Source organism: Hemiscyllium ocellatum, chromosome 30, assembly GCF_020745735.1.
Source record: "Hemiscyllium ocellatum isolate sHemOce1 chromosome 30, sHemOce1.pat.X.cur, whole genome shotgun sequence".
NCBI classification, from domain to species: domain Eukaryota; kingdom Metazoa; phylum Chordata; class Chondrichthyes; order Orectolobiformes; family Hemiscylliidae; genus Hemiscyllium; species Hemiscyllium ocellatum.
The window spans coordinates 38,772,078-38,789,990 of NC_083430.1; the positions used below are offsets into that span (position 1 = coordinate 38,772,078).

At 38.9% G+C, this 17,913-nt stretch overlaps 1 protein-coding gene across 2 annotated transcripts in view; it reads left to right on the top strand.

The window, feature by feature from the left end:
• The window catches only part of cnksr1 (connector enhancer of kinase suppressor of Ras 1), a 102,965-nt gene that overhangs the window by 32,682 nt on the left and 52,370 nt on the right, over nt 1-17,913 (top strand). For both annotated transcript variants that reach the window (XM_060847618.1, XM_060847617.1), the window contains exons 2-6: nt 592-749; nt 2,556-2,746; nt 3,730-3,817; nt 6,044-6,085; nt 9,219-9,338. In XM_060847618.1, the coding sequence (XP_060703601.1) occupies nt 592-749; nt 2,556-2,746; nt 3,730-3,817; nt 6,044-6,085; nt 9,219-9,338 (599 nt within the window). The remainder of the gene's footprint in view (nt 1-591; nt 750-2,555; nt 2,747-3,729; nt 3,818-6,043; nt 6,086-9,218; nt 9,339-17,913) is intronic.

The window sequence follows — 17,913 nt, forward strand, 5'->3', positions numbered from 1 at the left end:
TGGATTAAGAAAATAGACTTGAGACCAATTATGAATTTATTGAATGGAAGAACTGGCTGAAGGGCCATACCACCTGCCACTGCTCCTTATGTTCCTGTGCCTCGCACCTGAGAAGGGTGGATGAGGGCAGGCTGTTGCATGTTGCTATAGGGAAGTGAGGGTGATTGTTGAGGACTGAGAGCAATGAATGAAGGTCATACACTTTGGGACTGGGGAAAGTGAACAGTTGAATACAATAAGGGTGGATGATGGTGGCAATTGCATATAATTACCTCATTCTGGACATGCCAAACTAAACTTGCCTGTCTATGTGAGTCTATTTCGCTCAGTAAGATGACAGGCTATCACTTGTCCATTGCACTCAGGATTGCTGATTGCCTGCTTCATGTTTCTTGGGCTGGTTTTAATGATTTTTTTCCCTCGAGCCACTAAATAGAAAGCAGCTCCATCAGAGATCACATTACCATGGCCAGTCACAGTGTTCGAGGTGGTGTACAAATGTATTTCTCTAAGCATTTCTGATCTGCAAAATCAGGCCGTGAGTTATTAACATTCCCTGATCTATATTTTGACCATTGGTCTGTTCCCCAGGCTTGGATAACAGTGTGCAGAAATATCCATTTGATCAATGGCAGGTGAATGGAGAGCAACTCCTGCGACTATCACAGCAAGACCTGGAAGAGCTTGGTGTGAAACGGATAGGACACCAGGAGCTGATTCTGGAAGCAGTGGAGCTACTGTGTGCACTGGTAAGGAAAGAGTATCAACTTCAGTGTTATATGACTTCTCATAGGAAGCTATGGACTGTCTTCATTAATTCAATTCTGAGGACTGCACTTTACATCATGGCTGTTACGTGCTTGTGTTAGTCAGTTACTGAATCCCTCAGTTGTTTAGATTTAGCCCTGAGAATGATAACCTGACACCTCACCTGTAATCATTCCTGACTGTGCTACCCTGGAATATCTGTTTATACTGCAACAGATATATTGTGCTAATCCCTTACTTTTCATAAAGTTTACCTAAATGCACAAGAGGACCATGTATAAGTGATCATTCATGTAAAGAATCAGGAGTGTTTTAATTGTTAGATAACCTAATTTGTTTCAGGATGTGGTATGCATTCTCATTTGATGTAATGCATCTTTAAAAATACTTGCCTTGCCTTTGTTCCCACAGACTCTAATTTTGAACCAGTTCCTGTCATCTGCTAAATTCCTTTTGTCTTGTCCCACATTAATATTGACAAACTTAATAGTTTTATTCTTGATTTCTTCATTTGTTTCTTGTCATCAAAAATTAATTAACACCAAACACAATATTAGTCCTAGAATCAAATATTGTACTCAGCTACTTTGTCATAATGGCAGAGTAACAGTTATCAACAGTGGAATAGCATTAGTCCATCTACTTTTATAACTTTCTAAACTTAATAACTCTGAATACTGTTTAATAGTAATTTCTTCAGTCCTTTCTTGCACACATTTCTCTCTCTCTCTCTTTTGAACAGAAAAAATTATCTCGTCATATGTCACACCTCGGTTATTTCGCCGGTTGTGTTTAATGCTACAAAGACAAGTTCCTGCTGCTTCCTTTGCATCACCTGACCCGACAAGTTATTTCATAGCTCCCCTCATGAAATGCCTTTCTGTTTTCTAATGTAATGCACCATTTGAAAACCCTTGTAAAAACCTGGGGTCTGAAATCTACTGAATGATCTTTTCAACTAACTACAATGTGTTCTCCAGGAAGTTATTACTTTTATCAAACAAGATCTACCGATTGTAAAGCTATGCTTTTTCTTTCCCTAAAAGTTTGTTTTTCCCTCTTCCAGGATACTTTCAAAACATACATAAACCTTCAATTTTTGGCTGGTGCTTAAACTATCAATTCTATTTCAAGAGATTTGGAATGACTATTTTGCTTTGCTATGATGAGAAGGATTCTTGCTTCAAAACAACCATAAAGAATAGAAAATAACTGCTGACAACAACAGAGTGGAGAGGGTCTAGACAATGTTGTAGGTTAGTCCACCAGCCCCTACTTTAAACAGATAGTCACTAGTTTATGTACTCCGCCAGGAAATGAGAAAGTTGCTACAACTTATCAACAGTTTCTTATTCCATCGTAGCTAATAGTTTTGTGAATTTTAACAAGATTAATTCCAATTATTAGTAATAAAATGGAACTAAAATCTGTTGGATCGGATTAGATTGGTTCTTTTTCATTTAATCTTTACAATTCCATACGTGCTACCTCAAGGAGTCAAAAGAATACTGGATATAAAATCTCAAATGAAGTTGAGCACTAAATGATTACTTACTTGCTGTTACAGGTTGCCCATTGCAGTTCAGTTAATATGATTTGGGATTTCGATGGTGATCCTTCCAGTGCATTACAGTCTGATCAAGGATTTGCAGCACCAATAAGTGTACTATACTATGTGGTTTGTTCATGGATTTTGATGATGTGAATTAGTCCTTGGTCTGAATATGGCCTTGGTTTCTTGGTCTCAAGAATTAGTTCCTTCCTAAACGATCTTGTCTTTGCTTCAGACCTATGATTTAGAGACAGAGAATTTGAAGATTTTGATGGAGAAGTTGAGAGCTGTCTCTGGAACCCTTCAGTCCTTCATTGTCAGTCGGAGGAAGGTCAGCCCAGGTCCACAGAAACCTTCTGGAGACCTCCTCACCTCTGTCATAGATCTTCTTCAAACCACCAAAGCCATCTTTTCGTGGCTGAACAGGTAATTGAGCAAGTTAACAGTTTAAATGAGTCATATTGATTAGCATGATTTATCAGGAAATGACCAGCCTTCCTCTTTAATCTCATTCATGGTCAGTCATTAAAAGTTTTACATTAAGATAAAATGGTTAGTTCAGTAATTTGGATTTTAACAGCATCCATTGTGCAACACTGTGATGACATTAAGAACTTACATTTATACCAGGTGCTTTCAACATTGTAAAGATATTTTAATGAGAAAATAGAGTGAATGCTAATATTTAAGGATGGATTAGTAGTGATGGCCCAAAAATGTTTTGAGAACTGTTTTTTTTCAGAGTATTTCTAAGATGGAAATAGCAGTAAAGAGGTTGTGGAGGAAAAACTCCCAGACAGTAGGGGCAAGGGGCGAAGCCTCCATCTTCAGGTTGCAGTGAAAGGAAGGGATGCTGAGGAGAGGCAGTAAAACTGGAGAAATATCCAGAACCAGGTTGGATCAAAACCATGAAGGGATTTGTGAATGAGGTAGAGGTTTATAAACTTTAATACATTGGGTGGGATGGGAGGTGGTGCAGGTGGGTAAAGAAAAAAAGCAATGTGATTAGAGTTGTGTTGCCATAGTCTTACGAGACCATAGGGGCTACTGTCTTATTAGACAGAAGCAACTAGTGGTGATATAACCTGAGGGCCACCAAACCTCAGGCAAGGGAAGAGACTGAGAAGAAAAGTCCTTCATGGTAACCTCAAATCAGTGATGGGAATTGAACCCACACTGTTGCTATCATACTGCTTTGTGAACCAACAAACCAGCCAATTGAACTAAACTGATCTCATGATTAGAGTGCGCTTGAGGGAAGTTAAGGTGCTGTGATAAAATGTTCATTATGTGGATGCCTGTGGGGATTGAGAGTAAAATTGAGTGAGTCTGAGTGGGCTTTTGCTCATCATTTTCGAGAATCTGTGGCCTTAAAATTTTATAACCTTGCTTCTCTTCTGCCAAACTAGGTACCCTTTTATATGCATAATTAATTACTCTGCCATGAAGAAAGAGATCATCAGGTTATGTGTGGAGCTGGCAGAAACTATTCATAAGGTTTGTCAAATATACCAAGAGCAGTGTAATTCATATCTTAAATAGAATTTGAAGCACAAAAACAGGCTATTCAGCCTATATGTGCATGTTAGTATTTATGTTCCCCATGATCCTCACTGTCAAAATATCTTCCTCACTTGTCCCTCATACTTATTTAGGTTTCCCCTTGATTGCATCTGTGTGTGAAATGTTTTGAATGCTGATGTGAGCAGGTATCAAAAATACAAAGATCATTTTCTTTTGCATTTCTCCTTTCCTCTTCTAAAGGTGCTAGTTTTTCCTGGAGCACAGGTCTATAGTGGCAACTGCCCAAGTGGCCATGTTATTTTCTGAGGCTGGTACTAGTGGATAATGGCTGTCAGACTTTGGGCCAGAATGTGATGTGATGAAGCTAATTTATTACTCAATCATGGTTTCTAATAAATATATGTTTTGTTCATTCTTCCCCTTTCACACCCAGAAACAGTACAGTGCTTTAAAAGTTTAGAGTTACTCTTAGTAAGGAGGAGACATTAGTTTTAAATACCAGACAACACTGTGTGTTCTTTCAATTTTGGTCTCTTCTAATTCCTACCTTGCGATCCACTTCCAAAGCAGTGTCTTTGGTCTACTGAGCTTTCCTTTTAAATGCTTTCTGTTGTTATTTTCCCATGTTCAAAATTAAACTCTTTGTTTTCAAACATGAAAAGAATGAAGTGATGTTTAAATAGTTTTGGAAACTGTGTCGAAGTATAAAATCAGTCATGAGCTTCATTGAATTGAGGGGCTGATCCAGGTGGTCTTATGGCCTGCTCCTCCTATTTCTTGCATTTCTTCCACAGTTAGTTATCACTCTCAGTTTTGTGAAGTAATAGTTTATGTTAAAAGTGCAGTGTAAGACTGAGTCTGCATGATGGCACCCGATAAATACAGAGGTCAGGATGAGGAAAGATTTACAGTAAGTTTTAGATTATATCCCTACAATGCAGAAACAGGCCCTTCGGCCCAACAAGTCCACACCAACCTTCCGAAGGGTAACCCAACCAAATCCATTCCTATACTCATGCACCTGTCGCTATGGGCAAGGTAGCATGGTGATTTCCCCTGGAGGAAACCCACACATTCAAGGGGAAGAATGTGCAAACTCCAAGCAGACCGTCACCCAAGGCTAGAATTGAACCCAGGTCCCTGACACTGTAAGGAAGCAGTGCTAACCACTGAGCCACCATGCCGCCCAAAAGCATTAAGTAAGAACAGTGATAGGCCTGCCTCTGGGTGGTCTTGATAGGTCTGTTCTATGAAAGATCTACTTGCCTTGGTTCATGGTTGTAAATTAATTGAATTGCAGTTAAAAGATTGTGAAATTCACAGAAGAGCAGCCGTAGTGTCATACTAATAAGCTTGTGATGCAGTTTATGTGTAGACAAAGCTGAGATGTAGAAATGCCTCTCCTCACTGGGAGTGCAGGATGGATGAATTTCTGTGGAATTAACTGCAGGAAATAACAGCCAGCACGACGCCTTCTTCAAGTTGGGTCACCTGCTGGAGTGAGGAACCTGTCAATGCAAATGTAGAAGGGAATTATTCAAAGGGAGACAGCAAAGACATGTGTGCATGAGCCTGTGTGCATGAGCCTGTATGCATGTGTACATTTGGGAAGATGCACTGAGGTTTCTTTGCGTTTATGCATCATGGTCTCTCCTTTCCCCCTGTTTCCTTCCCAGTTTTCTCTTTGTACCCTAAACCTGATTGATGCTGCGATACTGCTTCACAAGTCCTGAACATTATCATCTGTTGCTCACACAGGTGTCCATTTTTCATGCATAAGTGATTGTGTAACAGTGGAAAGTATCCCAACTGAGGCTAGAAAGCCAGAAAAATGCACATTCCAGTCAAAGGATCAGCAGCAGTATCCCTCTCACTAATTCTAAGGCAATTGGAATCATTGTAACACTATGCTCTCTCCATACTTGAAATATGCTACTTTGACACACATTGGGAGGAATCTGAGAGAATTTATGTGAACCTTAATAGAAGATATATTTGGAATAGCATTCCTCCATGCATGGAAATGAGCCCACAGAACTCAATATTACCAATTAACGCCTTTACAGTGCATTCTAGAACTTCATATCAGTGTCAGCACATTCTGCCACTAAGCTGGTACTGAGACCTGCAGTGTGGCTTGCCTGGCTAAATAATGGTGATCTTTTTCTAACCCTTAGATTTGACATCTGTTTTGTTTAGGAATGCAGCCAGACAGAGAAAGAAAATTGGATATTGAGCATTGTAAGTATAAATCAATATTGCTTTTCTGTCACATCATAATTCATCTTCTGAGTAAACACCTGTATCTCAAATCTGTGTTATAAAATGAATGTTAATTGTGGTATTTCTTGCTCATAATAGAGGTTGGTACTGTACTGCATTTCTGAGGGAATGCTCCGGTCAGAGGTATGCTGCCTTTCAGGTGACACATTAACCAAGGCCCCATTTTCCCCTTTGGTGAACAGAAAAACATTCTATGGCTTTATTCAAGGAAGAATGGAAAAGTTCTTCCCCTTGTCCTGGCTACTTTTTTTTTGGCCAATGTCACTGTGACAGGTTATCTGATTATCATTGCATTGTTGTCTGTGACAGTTTAGTTGTGTACAAATTGATTGTTAAGTTTCTTGCAACACAATAGCGAAGTTAATCTTTTCATCATGCAGAACTGAGGCGTTGCTGAAAAAGGCATACCTTGGCAAAACTTTTTATCTTGCACCAATCAGGACCATTTCCAAGAAATACCAATATGAAGACAAACTAACATTTGTACTATGTGACAGGAGAGTGCTGATTGATCTGCAAATTGATTCTGATCAGTAGAGCTTTTGCAATGGAGAATACGCCAGTAAATGATGACTGACAGTTAATTGTCAAGCTTTGTTTAAATTTTAAGTCATGCAGTTTTCCTTTATCAATTAGAGTCCACTAGCCAGCCAGTCAGTACTTTTTTTTCATTTGGAATAAATGTCATTTTCCAGTTACATTCATTGATTCTTACAGTAAAAAAGAGACCCTTTGGCTCATCATATCTATGGCATGATAAACATACCATTTACACTTGTCCCACTCTCTCAAACTAGGCCCATGGTCTTGAATGTTATAACACTTCAAGTGCCCATCCAAATATTTTGTAAAAGTTGTGAGGTTTTCTGCCTCAACTACCATCCCAGGCAGTGTATTTCAAACACCTACCGCCTCCTGGGTGAAAAAGCTTTTCCTTATATTCCCCCTAAACTGCCTCCTTTCACTTTAAAATGATGCCTCCTTATTGTGGACCTTTCAACTAAGCAGAACAGTTGCTTTCTATTCACCTTGTCCATACCCCTCATAATCTTATATGCCCCTCTCATGTTGTTCCTCACCCTTCTCTGCTCTACAGAAAACCTGATCTTATTCAGTCCCTCTTCTTTGCTGAAATGTCTATCCCATGTAACATCCTGGTGAATCTTCAGAGCAATCACATTCATATTGATATTGCTTTCAAATTGTGATGAATGTAAGATGAGCGCCTTGAACAAAATATGTTTTCTCAGCAATACTTCTTCAAAATTGCCCCTTTTGTCTGAAAAATTTTGCAAAGGAAGTCTTGAGTTTGTGAATAGTGTTATCTAAATGCCAGGGATCTAACTATTGAATTTGACATAATCATGTTCAATATTGAGCATTATCACATTTTTGCTTATACATACATTTTTAAGACATTTTGACTTGTAAGCAATTGATTGCTTATACAAGAATTTAGGAGAGATAGTTGTTTCTGGTACATGTTAATACTTGTTACCAAAAAGCAGATCCGGTGTTATGTTAAAGAAAGCCAGATGGTGAAAGATAAGGCTGGAGTCAGTCTATCTGTTCGCACAGAGACATTATTACACATCTTGGAGCAGGAGAGATTTGAACCTGGGGGTCCTTGCTCAGAGGCAACACTAACACTGCACCACAAGATCCCCTGTAGGGATTCAAGTGGAATACCAAATTATATTCGCCAGCTGCATACAATTAAACAATTTACATAAATTTACACTCAGCAGGTTTGGCAATATGTATAAACAAAGGAATAAACATTTCAAGTCAATAACCCTTTGTTGGAACTGATTATAATATTTCCCCCATAAATTGTTCAGTTCTGTTTTGATTAAACAGCTTTGTTACTGTAAATGAGTCACATTCAGGAAATTCAGCAGAGTGGGTAATTTTCATATCTCATACATTGTAAGCAGCTCCGACCAGCTGTACACCTGGAATACTACCTACCATTTTTATTTCAGAAAGTAAGTTTACTTCCACCATTTTCTAATTTTATAATATGTAGTTCCTTGTGTTTTTTTAACCTCTGATTATAATAGTTATCATAGAATCATATAAACTTGCACAGAAGTTGACCATTCAACCCAACATCTCTCTGCTGGCTTTTTCGAAAAACACGATCCGGAAGTGCCGAGTGTTGGACTGGAATGGACAAAGTCAGAAGTCACATGACACCAGGTTATAGTCCAACAGATTTATTTGAAATCACAAAATTTTGAAGCACTACTCCTTTGTCAGGTGAAGCAAAAACTTATGATTTCAAATAAATAAACTATAACCTGGTGTCATGTGACTTCTGATTAGGAAACACAGTTGCAGTTGGTCCCACATTTCTTTTCATCCATAAGCCTATAAGTTCTGCATCTTCAAATATTTCCATATAACATTTATTTAAGGTACCAATTTATATCACCTTTTCAGATAAAATGTTCTAGATTCCAACAATTGGCTAAGGGAAAAACAATCTCATTTATTATTTAGATCTTTTATCGGGGTAATATACTAATATTTGTGACTTTATGCAAATATTCTTTTTAAATTCCTTTGCAGTATGAAACTATATTTTAGTAAGCTTTCTAGAAACTACCTGAAACCAATGGAAAGAAAATGATTGCTAGTGCCTAGTAATTAATATCGCCCAAAACTAGCTATTCACTCCGACATTAAGCTGCAAATGATCACAGTCTGTGCCTTTATTTCATAAGATAGATCATTATTATGGAGCAATGGAATTTCCCCCATTGAACAGATAATTCTGCAACTTGGGTTTTTAGTTTATCCTTAGCAAGATTTCCCTCCAGTATATACAGGGCTGGACCTGAGGGTGGTATTAACTAATATCCCCGTCCCACTCAAGTTTGGTGCTTGCTAGGTATGCAAAAGTAACTGGGAGTCTTGCCTCTGGGGAAATATTTGCTTTTGCCTGTCACCTTCCCAAAAACACAGGTCGCAAGAATCCACCATTTTTGCCTGAGTGTCTGTCACACAATTTAATGTTGGAAAGTAACTGTGGTGTTGTGCCTTTTAAAATATATTATGTTTGGACTCAATGATATTTGACTCTCAGTGCAGGGAACTCTCCAGTTTCTGTGAAAACATGGTGATGGGTAGCCCCGAGGTGTTGGTGAACCAATGCGCTTGCCTGGAAACTATCCATCTACTCACCACCTCACCAGGGCAGAGTCTGGTGAGTACTCCACAGTGTCCTGAATGATATGGGGGTTTTTGAGACATTAATAGCTGTGGACTTAGTTTTTAACTCTTTAACCTAGAGTGTTCAGAACATCTTTTGAATGTCTGACATCATTTCCCACATGTTTGCATTCCAATCCTCAGAAATGTATATGTGTTAAAAATGCAATTTGTGTGTTATTTAAACACTGTTGAGCTTGGCTCTTAGTGGTGTATTCCCTTTGAAGTAAAGGCATAGATTCAACACCATTTGAGAATTTGAACATATGCCCTAGGCAGACTCTCGATTGCAGTAGTATTGGAGTGCTGCATTGCTAGGGAAAGATTCTTCCATTTAAGACATTAACCATGACCTTGTCATTCTGCTCTGGTTCAAGTAAGTGTTAAATTATATTCTACTCCTGTTAGTTCAAAGCCAGCCTCTGCTCCAAAAAAATAGTCCTTGCTTTGTTGTTTTTTTCTGGCTTTCCATGAAGTCCTTTAACTCAACAAAGTGAATTTTAAAACAAAAGTTATAGCCCCGAGTACTGCTACTTCAATAAACTATACTAGCAGCCAGAATAATTCCGTGCCTTGTTTATGTGATCCAAGCCAATTCTGAGTCAGCCCTTGAGCAGAGGTTTCAGTGAAAAGAAGTGGTTTCTTGTAGGCCTATTTATATGATATTAAATCTGATTCATTGAGGCACACATGTAATTGTATTTTCCTTCACTAGAGCACATAGTGTTGCAAATGTGTGTTTATGTATTGTTTTTGCGTGAACAAAGTACATGCATTTAAAGTTGAGGAATTTTCTCTCATTCCTCCAAAAGACTAGCAACATTCTGCCCCTAGCTCTTCTGTGAGCACATCCAGTTCAGTAGACTTTTCTACCATCATTTCTCAAGTTGGTTGAAATGTAATCAAACTGTTAAATGTTTGGAGAAAGCTCTACAAACACTTGTGGATACATTGGAGAGTGGTTTCTGGCAGTTACATTGTGGCAATTTTAGCTTTCAATCTATGATTGAATGATTTGTTTTCTTTTGTTTTTCTGAACCATAATTAGCCTTTATTTATACATGTGTATCTTCCCCTTTGTCTCTCTCCCATGTTCCTATATGTACATCTGAATGTTCTAATTGTGTGCACTATCTGTGCTTTCCCTTTCCTTTGTTTTCTCAATATTGACATTGTTCTGTCATTGCATTGCCAGGAGCTCATAACTCAGGAATTCCTGACTCCCCTCCGTCTGCTTACAGTCTCCAGGCCTTGATAGCCCTAGCTGGATATCAAACAAACACTACTTACTGATTTCTGTCCTCGTCCCTTCCCTTCCTTTCAACCCTGGAGGTTACCTGATCTTTGACTCTTGGTTCATCAGTTGATTTGTTAATTATTGATTTTAAGTAAATAGTGATGTAATCAATATTTCCACTTGGAGGTTTTACGCACCCAACTGGCATGCTGATGTGTTCACCCAGAAAAGATCACCTCGTCTTGTAATCTGTTAAAATATGAATGACAGAGAACTCCCAAATTCCACTATTTAAAGAAAATAACCTCAATTTTTTTAACTCTAAAAGTGAACATTAAACAACAACTATTCACAACTCTTAGCCCCCTTTCTCTTAACTGCTTATTATCTGCTTCCAACTTGATAACAACAGGCTGTACCAAGAAGACACTTATTAAAATTACATCAACTTAATTTCAAAACCACACGGCCACTGTCATCTTCTGTATCTGTTGTCTTCCAGCTGAAGATCTCAGTTGGGTCATTGTCTTTCTTTTTACTGAGATTATGTTTCATATGAAAAGGTACCTTTGATAGTGAGTGTTTCCTAATTTCTTGGAAAGCAAAATGTTAGATCTCAGGTGTTTCTGCCTTGATGGCAGTTGTCTCTCCAATTTTCAAAATGTCCACATTTTTATATCCCCAACATCAGATCGCTTCATTGGTTCAATGTTTGCAAAACAATAAATTTGAACTCAATTGGGTTTTAGTATCTTGGGGCATAATTTCAACTGGTTAAATTCAAATTATGGTCAAAACAGTAACCAAAACTCAGGTATCCATTTCATAGCCAAATATCATATATTTTCGATTTTCCAGTACACTCTGGGACTACCATCTAGTGATATACACAGGTGCTTGTAATTTCTCAGTTCAGAACAGCATTCACTCTCTCTTTAATGATACAGTACATGCCTTCAACTTCAGAACACCTCCCCTCTTAAGAAAACATGAATCATTGTAATGAAAACTTGGCTTTTCTTTTTCTCATTCTTAATCCCATTATGGTGAAATACAAAGGGCATTAATCAAGTTATACTTTTCACATTAATTTCTGCACACATATATAACATTGGAATCTGTCCAATTTTATCTACACTTTCTTTAAATCCATGATAACGCATCTGCTATCACATTTTTACGACCCACAATATGTATGATTTGTGAATTAAAAGTCTGTAACATAAGACTCCAACAAAATAGTCTCATGTTTTTGGCTTTAAATCTTGCCAAGAATGTAAGAGGATTGTGATCCATGGACACAACCATCTCCGAAACATTGTTTGTAAAAAACATTAAAGTGTTGTAAGGCCAGTACCAAACTCAATAACTCTTTTTCAATCGCAGAGTATTTTCTCTGGTGAGTGTTGAGTTTCTTTGAAAAGCAGCCAATTGGCCATTTAATTGCATCATCAACTTACTGTAGCTGTACAACTCCAACTCCTATATCACTAGCATCGATTGCAACTTTGAAGGGTTTCAAAAAATTTCGGGTAGGTAAGACTGGTACAGTGGCTAATACTGCTTTTAAATTCTCAAATGCATCCACCAAAATTTTGTGTTCCTCTTTAATAAACCTGTTGGCAATGTCACCACTCTGCCGAGGTTGCAACAAATTTCTGTAGATTCCACTCAGTCGCAAAAATCAAAGCACCTCTTTCTTCGAGGATGGTTGTGGAAATTCCTTGACGGTCTTCATCTTCGCATTCCTTGACTGATGTCACCTCTGCCTTCTCAAATTCTGTTTCCTTTAATTTTATTACCAGTTTTGCTTTGAGTCATACAGATATATAGCACAGACACAGACCCTTCGGTCCCACTCGCCCATGCCGACCAGATATTCTAACAACATCTAGTCCCACTTGCCAGCACCTGGCCCATATCTCTCTAAACCCTTTCTATTCATATACCCATTCAGATGCCTTTTAAATAATGCAATTGTACCAGCTTCCACCACATCCTCAGGCAGCTCATTCTGCACATGCACCACCCTTTGTGTGAAAAAGTTGCTCCTTAGGTCCCTTTTATATCTTTCCCCTCTCACTCTAAACCTATACCCTCTAGTTCCGGACTCCCCACCCCAGGGAAATGATTTTGTCTATTTACCCTATCCATGCCCCTTATAATTTTATAAACTTCTATAAAGTCACCTCTCAACCTCCGTCGCTCTAAGGAAAACAACCCCAGCCTAGTCAGCCTCTCGCTATAGCTCAAATCCTCCAACCCAGGCAACATCCTTGTAGGTCTTTCCTGAACCCTTTCAATTTTCACAACATCCAATAGGAAGAAGACCAGAATTGCATGCAATATTCCAAAAGTGGCCTAACCAGCGTCCTGCTTGTAATCGTTAAAGAGCTCCGCCAACTGTACAATGTGATCTTTCCATGACACACTAAAGATCACTACATCATCCAGATAAACTGCACAGTTTGTTAACCCAGCCACAACTCTGTTCATGAGTCTTTAGAATGAGACTGGTGCATTCTTCATTCCAAAGGGCATCACTTTGAATTGATATAGCCCATTTGGGGTTACAAACACAGAAACTTCTTTTGCTTTCTCTGATAAAGATACCTGCCAATAATCACACAGTAAGTCCACTTTCTTCATGCACTCCTCCAATCTTGGTATTGGATAGGAGTCCAATTTTGTTACAGCGTTTACCTTCTGATAGTCCACACAAAATCATAGAGTCCCATCAGGTTTGGGTACTAACATGATTGGCAAACCCCACTCAATGATATCTTGGTTGAGCATCGCATCCACTTCCTTCTGGACTTGTGTGGCTTTGAGATGATTACGCATGTAGGGGTGGTGTTTTATTGGAACAGCATTCCCTACATTCACCTCATGCACAATAGTATTAGTCCTCCCCATTTTAATCCTGCATATGTCCTCATTCTGCTGCAACAAACCTTTCAACTTGGTTCTTTGCTCCTGAGATAGATAGCTCATTAACCTATTTCACTCCTCAAGGACCTCCTCATTCTTTAAAGTATTTTGTGGCACATCAAACTCTATGGCACCTGGATTTGATTCCTCACTCTGCAGAGCAGTAACTAACAACTATTTCTCCAGTTCCCTGACTCTATTATAGTAAAGTTTCAACCTATTCACATGACATATCCCGACACAGTTTCTTTCTATCTGGCACCTTTACCAGATAGTTTGCCTGACTCAACAACTTCTCAATTTGATATGGACCATTAAAAGAAGGGATATCCTACCACTGGTAACAATACTAATCCATCATCCCCATGGGAAAATGTATGAATTTTAGAGTTTTTATCTGACACCTGCTTCTTTCTATGCTGTGCCCTCTTCAAGTGCTGTTTAGCTAACTCACCTACCTGATTTAATCTCTCCCTCACCTTAGATCCATAATCCACATGTGAGATTTTGACTTCAGTCCTACCAATTTTTCTTTAATTAATTTCAAAGGCCCTCTCACTTCATGTCCGAATATTAACTCAAAGGGAATTAGCTGAGTAGATTTGTTTGGGGCATCTCTAATGGCAAACAATATGAATGGGATATCTTTATTCCAATTGTTCGGGTAATCCTGACAGTTTGCCTATAACATGGTCTTCAGGGTCTGATGCCACCTTTCCAAAGCTCCCTGGGATTCAGGATGGGGGGTACACACTTGGTTTAAAGTGCTCTATACCTGAGCTATCCATGACTTCCTCAAACAGCCTAGCAGTAAAATCAAACCCTTGGTCTGTCTGAATCTCTCTGGGTAGCCCATACTGGGTAAAGAAAGCTACCAACTCCTCCAGCACCATTTTTGTCTTTATACTCCATAACGGAAATCTGGTAGACACATCTGTTATGGTTAGCAAGTACTATTTCCCACTTTTAGCATTCGGGAGGGGACCTACATAATCAATCATAACCCGCATGAGAGGTTCTTCGAATGCAGGAATTGGCAAAAAAGGTAATTGTTTTATTACTGCCTGTGGCTTACATACCATTTGGCATGTATGACATGTACAGCAAAATGTAACAACATCCTCATGCAGTCCAAGCCAATACAAGTGATTTTGTACCTTAGCCTGAGTCTTCCTCACACCCAGATGACCCCCTACTGATAATTCATGTGCTACCCTTAATACTTCCTGTCTGTATATTAAACGGCAACACAATCTGGTGCATTTCCACCCATTTCCCTTCTGCATTAATCTGCCATGGCCTCCATTTTTGTCTTGTGTTTCTATATTTAAGATAAAGGCAGAGATTGATAGATTCTTGTTGTCTCGAGGAATTAAGGGCTACGGGGAGAATGCTGGTAAGTGGAGTTGAAATGCCCATCAGCCATGATTGAATGGCGGAGTGGACTCAATGGGCCGAATGGCCTTACTTCCACTCCTATGTCTTATGGTCTTATAATAATCCTCAGGAATACATTCTGATTCCTTTTCTGAGTGTGTGTGTGTATATATATGTGTGTGTGTGTATATATATATATATATAAAAAAAAATATCCTTTAATGTCTTGTCCATTAGCCTTTTAGGACTAAAGATTTCTGTCTGACCCTCCACCTGTTCAGATTTTTCCTGCACCATTAGTTCAAACAGGGTGTCTGCAACTGAACCTCAACTCTTTCATCTTTCTCTTTAGTTTTTATTTCTTGCAGTGACTTATGACAGTGGGATATTTTTACTACATAGTCTGGGAAAATTCCAGGGTTTTTTTCTTTTAACTTCTCAGTTCCCTGGTCTTCCTTTGGCGTCTCTACAAGGGGTGTCACTCCCAACATTGATTCTGCCAAATCGTTCCCAAGAACAAACTGTCAGTTCCAGGAATACAATGTCAATCACTCCCACTATTACTTCCTCAGTCTTGATTTAACTCTCCAACTTGATCTTACACAGGGGAACACTAAATTTCTGTCCATCTATTCCACAAATTATCACTCTCTCAGGTAACATGTCAGGAAAGAGTGCAAATATGATCATCTCTTATTATAGAGACTGATTAGCTCCTGTATCTCTCAAAATTGTACCTTCTTTCCCTTCTCCCCCTGTTCTTCCTGAATAAGCTTTATCTACAGAGGTGGTCTTTAAACAGATCAGACACTAACTTAGTACCCAGCCCCTGCCTGGACCATGCCGTCCCCCTGAAACTCCTCAACCTTTCTTGGGATTTCTTTTACTACTTTCACTAATGCCACTGGCTTAGTCTCTTTCACTACATCTTTTCCCACAGTGTCTTTCTTCAACATCAGCACTGTGATTTTGTGTGTCCCACCTTCTGCAGTGAAAACACTTTTTCCCAGTGCTCTTCTTTTCTTTTAAGATTTTAGGTTTTTTTACAAAACTACAGAGCTAATACAAAATAGGGTAACCGCTTTACAATATAATAGCAACAACAATATACATAAAGAAAACAAACTACTAATCTATAAACTACCAAAACACAAAAGAGGATATAAGAAAATAAATCTTTATATGTTAAAAAAAACAATATGGTAAATAACTAACAAAAAAGAATAAATAAATAAATATTGAAAATAGGATTACATAAAGTCATAACAGGATAGCTTAATTTACATTCAATAAAGTTATAACACTCAACTCCATCTCATCGCAGCTCCCCATCAATGGGGGGCAATATTGAGTAGACCCGTATTTATATGGGATTCTTCCTCCCAGGGGCCCCGAACCAACAGACAGCATCCTCATGGCTAAACAAAGGCCCTAGATAATATGGCTGATACATCTACATCGATATAACTCAAGAAGGGCTGCATGTTCTGTAAAACAATTGTGTTTTTTGGTGCACCATATTCGTAATGAAGTCCAGAGGAATGTGTTCCATAACTATTCTCTGCCAGTTCGAGAGTCCTGGGGAACCTTCCGATACCCAGCTCACTAAAATGTTTTTCCTCGCACAAAAAGAGAGGATAGTAAACAGTTTCTTCCCATGTACCTCTAGAAAGGGAAGATTTGGAAAACCCAAAAGGAGAGACACCAGATCCAACCCAATCTCAGTTCCCAAGACCTTTGCCAAAAGCGTTTGCTACATTGTCCCAGTACCTATGGATTTTATATCATATCCACAAATAATGAGTGAGAGTATCGACTTCTATTTTGCACTTAGGGCACATTGGGGATGCTCCTGGCTTAACATTTGAAACGGGAGATTCTTCCGGGTGAGAGTGGCCACTCCTCTACTTTTCGAGTTAAAAGATGAAAAGAACAGCTGGCCAAATCCTCCCTGTTGCAGCTTGAAATGCTCCTTGTCAGTGAGGTGTGTTTCCTGTAATAGAGCTACATCGACCTTCTCTTTTTTAAGACTTGACAGTATCTTTTTCCTTTTAATTAGTGAGTGACTCCCTTTAACATTCCAGGTGCACCATTTAGACGAATAACTAGCCATGATTATCCAGGAAAGTCTGAGACCCCTCAGGAGGAAGAACCACACTCATAGAGCATTGAGTAAAGACTGTAAACAATTCACATAGATTTAAAATACCACCTTTAAAACTAATAAATCAGAACTACTAAAAACTATTCCTAAGAAATAACAACATAAACATAACTAAAAGGAGCCATTCCCCCTTGTCCACAGGGGGCAGTCCTCCCATCCAATAATCCCACCATGACTCCTTGCACTTGGAGCCATGCCCTCGCCCAGACATCACAAAGCAAAATAAACAAATACCAATATCTTATAACAAGGAAGTTAAAGGTGGGTATCCAACCCATCCCTTCCATACTACTACCCTAGGCATTCTTGGCAAAGTAGCAACATGCGATAAAATATATAAAATTATAATCCCGACATATATTAAAGGAAAAATCAAAATCACCCCCCCCCCCCAATAACCAGGTGAACCAAGCAGATAACAAATAAAAATCGGAAAAAAAGAAGAAAGAAAGAAGGGGAAGAGGGGGAAAGAGAGGTAAAATGAATAATTGTCCATATAATTCAGGCCAATCAATCTATTTTAGAGTATCCAAAAAATTTTTTGACTTTTCCGGTGACCTAAAACTAAACACAGACCCTCTGTGGCTGAAGCACAGTGTTGTCGGATATCTCCTGGAGAATTGAATATTCAGATCCCTCAGATGCTTCTTTACCTCATCAAACGCCTTCCTCTTGCGAGTCATAATGGGGAGAAGTCCTGAAAGAGCATTATTCTTGATCCCTTGTACACCATAGACTGGGTATCCTTCCCAAGTGTTCTGGAGGCCTCCAGCAACATTTGTTTGTCTCTGTACTGCTGGAGTCAGACTAGGACCAGGCAGGGTCACTGGTTCAAACCAGGCCTGCGCACTGCAACCTGGT